At 30.9% G+C, this 11,245-nt stretch overlaps 1 protein-coding gene and 1 pseudogene across 2 annotated transcripts in view; one reads left to right on the top strand and one right to left on the bottom strand.

The window, feature by feature from the left end:
• Window positions 1-471: 471 nt before the first annotated feature.
• Window positions 472-2,558, bottom strand: LOC140964102 (probable pectate lyase P59; annotated as a pseudogene).
• A 6,317-nt stretch (window positions 2,559-8,875) lies between these two features.
• LOC140964183 (auxin efflux carrier component 8-like) overlaps window positions 8,876-11,245 on the top strand; it is a 6,339-nt gene continuing 3,969 nt past the window's right edge. For both annotated transcript variants that reach the window (XR_012172835.1, XM_073423753.1), the window contains exon 1: window positions 8,876-9,453. Coding sequence is in view for 1 of the 2 variants with exons in the window: in XM_073423753.1 (XP_073279854.1) it covers window positions 8,946-9,453 (508 nt within the window). In the remaining variant the exon portion in view is untranslated. The remainder of the gene's footprint in view (window positions 9,454-11,245) is intronic.

The following is an 11,245-nucleotide window of genomic DNA, read 5'->3' as shown; positions in this document are numbered from 1 at the left end:
TTGTTTATTATTTTTTCCTTTTTCGTTTAGATATTAATTTTCGATCGGTGCCAAATAAAGCAAGATTCGGTGACTAAAATTTTCTAATTATAATTTAAGTTAAGCTTGAAAACTCATTTTAAAAAAAATTTTGAGGTATTAGTGAATGTATTAAAAATTATTCTGGGTCTACTGAATACAATATTTGATCTATAATTTGAATGAGGATGATTTAATTAGTTTCTAACATAAATAAAAAAAGAAATTAAATACTACGAAAGAAGGGTGAAATGACGATTCAGTTTCCGGAATGGGATCAGGAGTAAGAGAGATCAGAAAATGTGGAGATGGAGTGTAATATTGATTCCTTCAATCTAAACCAATAGGATTCGGCCATGGCATTATTATTTTAATGGTTTTTGGCTTTGAAGTTTTTATAAGTTGCTAGCTATATACATACAAGTGAAAATAATAATAGATAGAAAGACGAAATTAAATGTATCATTTAAAAAAAAATAAAGTAATCAAGATCGAACAATCTACTCTATTCATTAAAAAAAAATTAAGTAAATAATGATTGGCAAACAATTAAGATGACATTGCCTTTCTTAAATTCATCGATCGATCTATTGCTGTTTTTGGTGTACGTGATTTCTTTCTAACATGGTTTCCCCGGCCTGCAATTGAGCCAGCCGGCAAACTTTGTCATTTCTGCTACGTGCGTTGCAGGAGCAGCCGATATCTTGTCGTATTTCTCGGGATGCTTGCTTGACCATTTTGGGTCACCCGATTGAACAAAGAATGCTCCTCTCAAGAAAAGATCACCCTCTGATCTCCATGTCCACTGTTTCCACACTGATTCTGTCGAATACTCTCTCTTTGTCACCTCCTTGGCGTAAGGGTTTTCGGGAGGGGCGATGAACCGGTTTCCCTGGCTGATAATGGTAGGGTGTTGGCTACCACCGATAGCATACATGTTCCAGTGCGTGTAGTCATTGTTCACGACATGGCCATCTGCACCTCGGCATTCTCTGCACCATTCTCTTACGGAAGTGGTTGAATGCTACCGTTATCTGCATTATCTCGTCTTGAGAGTGGCTGTCGCTCGCCCCGAAAAGCATCGCCTGCACGCTGCAAACTCCATCTATTAGTATCTTTTTTTTCCTTCTGGGTTTCTAATAAAATCACGCGACTTAATAGTTTCGAGTACGTACCTCGTTGTGATCGGTGAAATGGCCGTTGGAGATGGTGATGCCAGTCGAGCCCATGATCGCATCTATAAGGCCGTCGTAGCAATTTGTCATCGACACGTGATCGATCCATATATATATCCTGGGCTCCAAAAATGGAAATCCCATCACCATCGCTCCTCGTCCTTAACCCGAAATGATCTATGGAGTCCCTCACCAAGCCACCACTCCCTTGAACGATATCGTGAATCCTTAACCCATGTATGATCACATTGCTCACGAACTGGATTGTGATCCCGGCTCCATTAGCGATGTGAACCCTCGCCCCACGAGCGTCAATGGTCTTGTTGCTCTCCATGATCAACTCCTGCGTTAGCCTGATCATCATGTCGCGCTCGAATATGATCCAAAGTGGCTCCTTCTGGATCACCGCATAGCGTAGAGTGCCTGGTTTCGGGCTCAGGACGTTGCTGTCCGAGGAGTCGGTCACCACGTAGATCTTCCCGTTCTTTCCGCCCTTTGCCTTGTAGCCAAAGCCTAACCCACAGTCTGCGAGTCTGAACCGGTTGGAGGCCCAATCGGGCTGGCATCTCCAGCACCTGTCGATGGGATTCGTGGCCTGGCATGGGCCGCTGTAGGAACCCTTTCCTAGCAGTCTTCTCGAGCTATTTTTTGAGTTCGAATGGTCCAGTCCTATTTCTTTCAATGTCCTGATCAAAAACATATATGTATAATAATTATATACACACACAAAAAGTACTCAATGCATTAACCCCAGAGCAACAAGAACTTATATATAATATATATATATCCTGAAGATACATTGAAAAACTTTTTCAAAATATTAAAGGAACAGAGTTCGTGGAATATATCGATCATCAATAGGTGTGATGTTTTATTACTTGAAAGTATGATTGATTTGACTTGTTAATTTGAAAATATTTTCCAAGAATAGTGCATGCGATGAATGGAAAGGCAAAACTTGTTTGAAAAGTGGATTTGTAACTTTGGAAGATATCATTGAAAGGTCCAACTTAACATGCAGAACTTAACTGATACCTGTGGACATTCATATTCAAGTGGCTGACTATTTTATGTGGTTCTGGCTCGTAAGATTCCAGCGTTCGATTCCAGGCCTCGGCTGCTCGCCTTTGCCAGAACTCATCAAACTCCGCAAAATTAGCTCTCACGGTGGCCGGGAAGAATCGAAGCAAAAGCATAGAACAAGATGACTAAGGAATTAAATTTAATGCCTCGCATGTTGCTAGCCATATTTTTTCGAATGTCACCGGTCTGGAGTGGGGCCGAACCCTTTCGCTCTTCGGGTTCAGACCCTGTGATGTAGACCGAACCACTCTCAAAATACTGGGGATTCTTACGATATAGAAAATAAACTTAAGAATGTCATGTGATCGTGTTGTAAGAAAAAGTTTTAAATAAAGAATTAATGGTTGATGAGACAACCTTTGCGATGATAGAGGGTAACCACATGCAGGTTGTATGTACGATCACACATTTTAGTGGTAGTAGTGTTTTTTGAGGTTCAAATATGAAAAGTAACGAGATAATTAATAAATTCTACCGATATAAATGGAGGTGCATGTTTATTCACTTAATTGAATCTTTTGGGCAGATTATAAATTAGATCAGGAGAGGTGTGTATGCACATTAGTCAATATTAATAGCGGCTGATCAAATGTTGTATATTTTAGAAGATTTTTAAAAATTATATGAAATAAATTAACTCGATCAACGGTTTGAAATGATACCATAAAAATCGACCGATATAATTCCCCATAACCATAATATAGGAGACTCAATGAAGGACCAAATAATCAAGCTAGCAGTACTTGGTTTTTCATTTATATAGANTAATTACACATATAACTAATTTGGAAAAACATATCTGTTTAATTTTAAAAAAAAATTTGGATTACTCAAATTTTTTTCATATCTTTGTTATCATATTTGTTTTCTTTTATTAATTGTCATATTTTCTCAACAAATACATATATTTTATTATAATATTCAGTTATTACAATTTTTTGGACAATCAATGATCTGCAATTTTTTATTTACAATGTTGTTGATTATTATTTTCTTTCATGTAAACTGACAATAAGTGTTATTGTATGTTTCTAATTTCATAGTCACCTTTAATTTATTAGATACTTATAGTTGACAATATATAAACTGCATATTATTATAACAATCTATCATCTCATAAAAATTACTGACGTACTAATAAAAAAATATTGATTGAATGTTGTTATTTATTTGAAATTTATAATAATAATATTTTTGACAATAAATCATCTTTTTACTGTCTCATATGACATATATTTTAATATTTCATTTTAACACATAAGTTTAATGAACACAATTAAATTACTAATGTCATATTGATATTATCTTTAGAAAATAATATCTTTAATTTTATTAATTGTTTAAATATCTTCACGGGATAATTTGTGCATATTTATTTTGGGAAAAATTAATTGCATTTATAAAATTGAAAAGTAAATATAACTTTATAGTATAATTTATTTAATTTGGAGACTGAATTCTTTGTATGAAAAACAACCCTTCTTCTTCCATTTTTATTTTTTATATAACCCAAAAGAGATATTATTTTTTCTCTTTAATTTTTTCTCTTTTATTATTTAAATCTCACTATAAAAAGTTATAAAAAACAACAAAAATATATCCATGTCTATAAAAATATTTTTATTTATTGTTCTTTTTGTCTATTTATTTTGTTATATGTGAACATATACTCTACTTCATTGTCTTAATCAGCATATATCTTCATTATATAATTTGTGTATATTAAATATGAATAATTCATTTTGTATTTTTCTATTATCTGCACTTAGGCTTATATATTAAGATGTGATATTATACATAAATATAAGAATTTTCAAATTTAATTTATTCACAATTATTTTCATAACAAAGAACAACTTAAAATACTGAAAATTTGGATTCATAATTATTTTAAATATGATATAAAAATAATATGTGAAATTATTTTTGACCATTTAGTTGCAAATTACAGTGATAAATGCATGTAGGTGCACTAATTTATTGTGGCGATTATGACTTTATTTAAATATCTTATTTCTCACTCAAGGATCAAACTTTGTTTATTTCTCATTTTGATGATCGACAAATCCAATATTTCATTTAAATATTTTTATTAATTATACTTACATGAGTTTTATTGTGTATTTCTTCAATTTGAAAAAAATTAATTATAATTCAATATACAACTATATCTGAAAACTGAAGAATGTTTCTAAATTTAAAAATCGGATAACATGTAAGGGACCAACACAAAACTGAAAGTTAATGTAATTTGTTTCTTCTAGTTTGACAATCGAATAATGTAGGACTGATCGTTTGCTACTTTACAAAAACGACGATAGCTGATGGTAACGATGCAAGTCAAAATTTTAAACCATACAGCAGCTCAAGCGCAACATTTCAATTGCTCTTCCCAACATGTTCAATTATTGTACCCAACAAATAAGTTTATGCAAATAAATTTTTAATTTATCATATGAATTTATAAGACATTTGAGTAGTGTATATACTTGATATTCCACATAAGTAGTATAGAAAAAATAATTTTCATGTATTTGATAATTTATATTTTAAAATAAAAGAAAAATCATTAAAAAAAAATACATATCATGTTGAAAAAATCCGGAAACCCAAATTGAAAGTTGAATTAATACATTTCTACTCATCATTAAATTCTACTATTTAATTTTAATGGATTCAACATGTTTATACAACTAAAAATATTAAGAGAATAGTTTATATAATTTAATGAAAAGGTCGAAGTACACCAGTTTTTGATTCTGAACAACGATCACATTATTATTATGTTACAATGATAAATAAATTATTATTTTTAGTTTATCATCATAGTCTTTATCTCAATAAACATATTTTCAAATGTAAGATGTTAAATTTAATATTGAAATTAGATAATCAAGTGTTAGTTCTAACATTTTTTTATTGTTGTCAATACATTACTTTTTCCATCTTCAAATGTATTAATCTATTTATTGTTGTATGCAAAATATAATAATTTTTGGATTAATGATCACATTTAAGATTAGGTACTTAGAAAAAATTCTAAGATATATTTAAAAATCAATAGATGATAGAATTAAATTTGAAATCAAGAGAAAAATTAAGAAAATGTAGAACAACACAATACATAAACTTTCATTTTGTGAAGTGACAAAACATAAGATGAGTTAACTACTTATATCAAGTGAGATACTTATATATATATTAGTTTCATTGAGCTTAGCCAATTATAATATTTTTATTAACTCACTTTGTCAACTAGTGTGACTCATTCAAACATTAACTTTTGATTTTTTTTAGTAAATAGTGGCCTCCACTCTCACCAACTTCAATTTTTAGAAGTTGATATTAGTAATTTATAGGTAATAGAAAATTATTTAGTTTTTGTCAGTTTAATTGAATAATTTTTTATGTCATACCTAATTCATTTTTAGATTTTTATTGAATTTTTATCGTTAGGATTAGAAGTGTTGCACGCATACAATATACATATAAAATTAATATATTTTAAAATATTAATATTGAAGTGTCAAATAAATATATTAAATCATTATTTAAGAACTTTTAGGAAAAAAAATATACATCATAATTCAGATTTAAAGACTAACATATTATTAAACAATTGTGATGAATATCTTATGAAACAAATGGTGTTAATTCAAAAAAATTAAATATGATTATTGTAAATGAATTTTTCTATATTAATTATAAAATTTTCAGCATATGTGCTGAATTAATTAGAATTTTTTAAATATAGTATGTTCATAATTTTTTTCCGTATAAGTTAGTGATTGAGTCCTTGTGAACATTTTTTTTAAAAAAAAAATTCGTGCTTTTAGTTATATTAATAGTGTCTTATGATTTAAAATACTAAATGAAACAAATTATCAAGATAAAAAACTAATCAGAAAATTCAAAAATATGTTGTTATTTAATAATTTGATTGACACGCTCTTTAGTTTGTTGATTTAATAGATGCTAAATCCACAATCACTGAGTTTGATAAGAATTCTTGGAGAATAAAACATAATACAATAAATTACTGGATTGTATTTTTAATGAAATTTTGTATATTTCATATATATCTGATTTATTTCATTTATAAGGTTGAAATTTTATATATTATGATATAAGATTTGTTATGCATCTTAACGTTGATAAATTTACTAAAATTTATTAGTTTTTATTTTAATTCTTGCTACTACATAATTTTGGTCTCGCCCCATATTTTGTTTATTCGTTTGCTTGAATCTAATATTGTTCCACATTTTGTTAAGACTCAAAACATGTTAAACATGAAAGTGAATATTAATTTAAAGACATGATAATATTTATTTATTGTAATAAACATGTTTATCATTCACGATACTGATAAAAATAAATTAAAAATAATATGTTAACGAACATATTGTTAGGAATCAAAAAATACATTTCAAATGTCAACTTTGACACTCGATTTTCAGTGACTACTAAAATATCCCAACAACCCATAATTTATGGACAAGATACTAACATCACAATTTTAAAATAAAGACGATATTCTCCCTTTTACAGGAGGAATTCAGGATTGAAAATCGACAATATTATATATATACATATATATTTAATATAAACTCGTGCGAGCTCATTTAGGCCCACCTTTAAATGAATTGACAAAATTTCAACCCAACACACTTAAATTATTTGGTGATGTGGGCCAAATCAATGGACCCAACCCAAATTGACGAACCTAATCACAACGATCTTTTACCGTGTTTTTTTCAAATAATTTATAAATATAAAACACAAAAAATGTTGATTCAAATTTTTTTTATTTAAACATATAAATTCTAGCCAACGGTCATAAGTAAAGAGATTTAAAAATTAGAAACTTTTTTTTATAAAAATGGTATATTACAATAAAGTTTTTAACCATATTTTATTAGAGAAGTTTTTACCGTGTTTTTTTCAAATAATTTATAAATATAAAACACAAAAAATGTTGATTCAAATTTTTTTTTTAAACATATAAATTCTAGCCAACGGCCATAAGTAAAGAGATTTAAAAATTAGAAACTTTTTTTTATAAAAATGGTATATCACAATAAAGTTTTTAACCATATTTTATTAGAGAAGTTTTTAAATATAAAATTTTGCAAAAAATATTAAAACTAATAAATTATAGCCAAAGTAACTAAAAAAAATAATGAGGACATGAAAAAAAATCAATAAAACACCAAAGAAAATTCATAATTCAACAATGAACTATTTTTAAATTTTAATTAATTATATTGAAATAAGAAAAGATAAATAAATAAAATCTAAATCATTGGATTAAAAATAACATATTATAATGTGTATAGACATTAAAAGTAACCAATTAATAAGATAGATAATATTAAAAACAAGTAATTAATAAAGATATAAATGGAAATTCACACATAAAATCACATATTTCTAAATCACGTGCGTTTTCTCTTGCCATAAAATTTTGTTATGACAAAGGAACAACATTTCATATTCATACATGTTGTTATACATTGAGTTCAAAATATGCTCAACGGTATTTTCTCAAATGAGNTGAACTGATCAAACATTCTAAGGCTTTTATCATGTTATTAATTAGATCCAGTTGTAGAAGCATTTAACTTACCCAAATTCAACAGTCAATTAATATAACGCATGAGTAATATATATCAATTAGCAAATTTCGTTTACTTCTCATGCACATATATGCCAAGCACGCTAGCTATCGATCGACCTTATTAATTAAGCATAATTAAATAAAAGATATATATAAAGGAGCACGAAGAAATTACTGCATTCTTGTTAATTTGCTATATATAGATTAAGACTTGAAGAAAGGAATAATATAACGTTAATAAATTCACAGACCATTAACCTTTCTTCGTGCTAGCTCCTAATGGTCTGTGAATTTATTAACGTTATATTATTCCTTTCTTCAAGTCTTAATCTAACAAATTTATAGTTGGACTATACTAGTAAATTACACAGTAATTTAAAATAAACCAGATGAATAATTTGCTTTCTGGTTATGGGTCATAATTAAACCTCTACGAAAACCCAATTATTATATTAGAAAAGGCTAGCTATTTAATTATATTTAACCAGAGAAATATTGTTTAGATACTAAATTTGAAAAAAGAAAGTAAGCTGCGGTCGAGTTGTAGCTGGAAATCTAGTTTCATTAATCCTTCCACACCAGGAAAGTGGAAGGACACAATATAAGTAACGTATCGTTTTAGAATTCGTTTTCGAAGCTAAAAAGCAATTTAGCTGATGATCACATACATAGGCAAAATTCTTTCTTGATCACTTTAATTAGTTATTTGCTCAAATTCTCAGTGACTTCTCTTGCAATTCAATTCTTTATTCTTCGCCAAATAGTTTCAAAAGATGGAACTTGGAAACTCAAACGAAAAAGAACATGACCAGATCGATGAATTCTTGCAATACAAATTTCAAAAAGGAGGACCATAATTAAAGACTAGAAGAAAACAATATTATACGGCTCTTCTCTGCCAAGGAACTCGTTTAAAGGAAGATATGAAATATATAACTAAACAACATTCTTTGAGAAGAGGTCATCTACCATGCACCTTTTCCTTCCATATATATCCAAGATAAGCATATATTGAAACAATTACATATCACTCTCCACTAATCCCAACCATGATCAGCCTAGCCGATGTCTTCAATGTAATTTCTGCAATAATACCATTATATGTAGTCCTGATTGCAGCCTATCTATCTATCAAATGGTGGAAGCTTTTCACACCAGATCACTGTGCCGGTATCAACAAGTTCGTAGCAAACTTTTCGATTCCACTTTTATCCTTTCAGGTGATCTCATCAAACAATCCTTTCAAGATGAACATGAAGCTTGTTTCAGCTGATTTCCTTCAAAAACTTCTTACTTTTATCATACTCACGGTGATTGCCAAAATAAGATCCGAGGGAAGCCTCAGTTGGGTCATAACTGGTCTTTCCCTGTCTACATTGCCCAACACCTTGATTTTAGGAATCCCGTTATTAAGAGCTATGTACGGGGACAAAGCAGCAATACTCCTGGCCCAGATAGTTGTGCTACAAAGCTTAATTTGGTATAATCTTCTGTTAGTTCTTTTTGAGATTGATGCCGCTAAGGATTCCCGTTATGTTTCTTCACCTCAAGCAGCAGGTAGGCACCGAATGTTTATTGCAGCAATTAAATTCCATTAATAAACAAGCTACTACATGTCTTTCAATTCCTTGCGAGGTTTCATGTTTTGGACACGATAAAATGGTTTTGACCAGATTTTGATCTTATATAGCCCATGCTGACCTTTATGCTAACTTTTGGGTGGAGTTATTCCATAGGTGTATTAAATGTCCCACATGAATTTGGACAATTCTACCTTTTGAGTTAGTTTTTGGGTGGATTAATTATTCGGGGCGTGACCGAGACATGTTAGGTATTCACATTGACTTTAATTAAGTTATTGAGGGTTGTATATATGATTTGGGACAATCATATCCTTGAGCTAGCTTTTGAATTTCATTAGCTTTCAGTTCGCAAAATCTCATTTTTAATACCAAATGGGAATCAATTTCATCGCACAATATAATCATAATTTTTTCCCAAACATGATCAATTTTAACAATCTTTGCATGTTGCCGAACTCCATCAAGATGCATAACAGAGATCTGGTGTTGGATGAATATGCGTATCTGTTAGCAAGTGGAGGGGCCCACACAAATATAATATTAAAACATGTTTTCTCAATCCCACATCGGTTTTGTTAAGAAAGTTGCTGGAGGGAATTAGTTATAAATAGAGCTCAATTCCTTCAGTTATTGTATCCCAAAATCAAAAGCTTTTTAGCTTTGATAAAAAGAGAGTGCATAGAAAAAAAGAGAGTATTTTTTTCTTGAGTGCGGGAATTCTCTTTGTGTGAGTTAGAGAAATTATTTTCTCGGTATACTCGGGTTGGGAGTGTGAGAAATATTGAGTGTATTGGTGTATACACTTGTTGTAATATTTCTCCTGTTATAAAAGTTGCAGTGCTCCGTGGACGTAGCCAATATTGGGTGAACCACGTAAATCTTTGTGTTCTTGTTGGTTATTTTATTCCGCAATTTTTTGGGTACTATTATCATCGTGGTTGGCATCGCTTCGGGGGTGTAATTCCCCAACAACTGGTATCAGAGCCTTGTTGTGAAAATTCTTAAGAATTCTGAGTATGCTCTGTGGTTGCAGCTTTGTCTGATCTTCCACATCAGAAAAGATTTTTTAGATTTTTTGCTAAGGCTAGAGAAGTGATGGCCGGAGATGATGGATCGGGACCGGGAATCAACAAGTTCGACGGAACAGATTTTTCGTTCTGGCGGTTACAGATAAGAGATTATCTGTACAGTGAGAAGCTGCATCAACCTCTATCAGGAAAAAAACCGGAAAAGATGGAGGATGATGATTGGGAGCTCCTTGACCGACAGGTTTTAGGTGTCATACGATTGACCCTAACAAAGAACGTGGCGCATAACGTGGCGGAGGCCAAAACCACAGAGGAGATGATGACCATTCTATCAGACATGTACGAGAAGCCATCGGCAAACAACAAAGGACATCTCATGAAGAAGTTATTCAACTTGAAGATGGGAGAAGGTGTTTAGGTGGCAAAACACATAAATGAATTCAACACGATTGTCTCCCAGCTAACATCGGTGGACATCAAATTTGATGATGAGATTCGGGCACTTATTCTTCTGGCGTCTTTACCAGACAATTGGGAACCGATGCGGGCAGCGGTTATCAACTCTGTTGGAAAAGGAAAACTACAACTCAATGATGTTAGAGATCAAATCCTTGCTGAAGAAGTTCGCAGGAAAGACTCGGGTGACGCAACATCATCGAGATCTGCTCTAAATCTTGATAACAGAGGAAGAGGCAGGAGTGGTGAAAGGAATTCCAACCGATGGCGCGGTAGATCCAA

The sequence above is a fragment of the Primulina huaijiensis genome, chromosome 18, assembly GCF_012295235.1.
Source record: "Primulina huaijiensis isolate GDHJ02 chromosome 18, ASM1229523v2, whole genome shotgun sequence".
In the NCBI taxonomy this organism is placed as follows: domain Eukaryota; kingdom Viridiplantae; phylum Streptophyta; class Magnoliopsida; order Lamiales; family Gesneriaceae; genus Primulina; species Primulina huaijiensis.
This window is presented reverse-complemented; position numbering and strand designations above follow the sequence as displayed.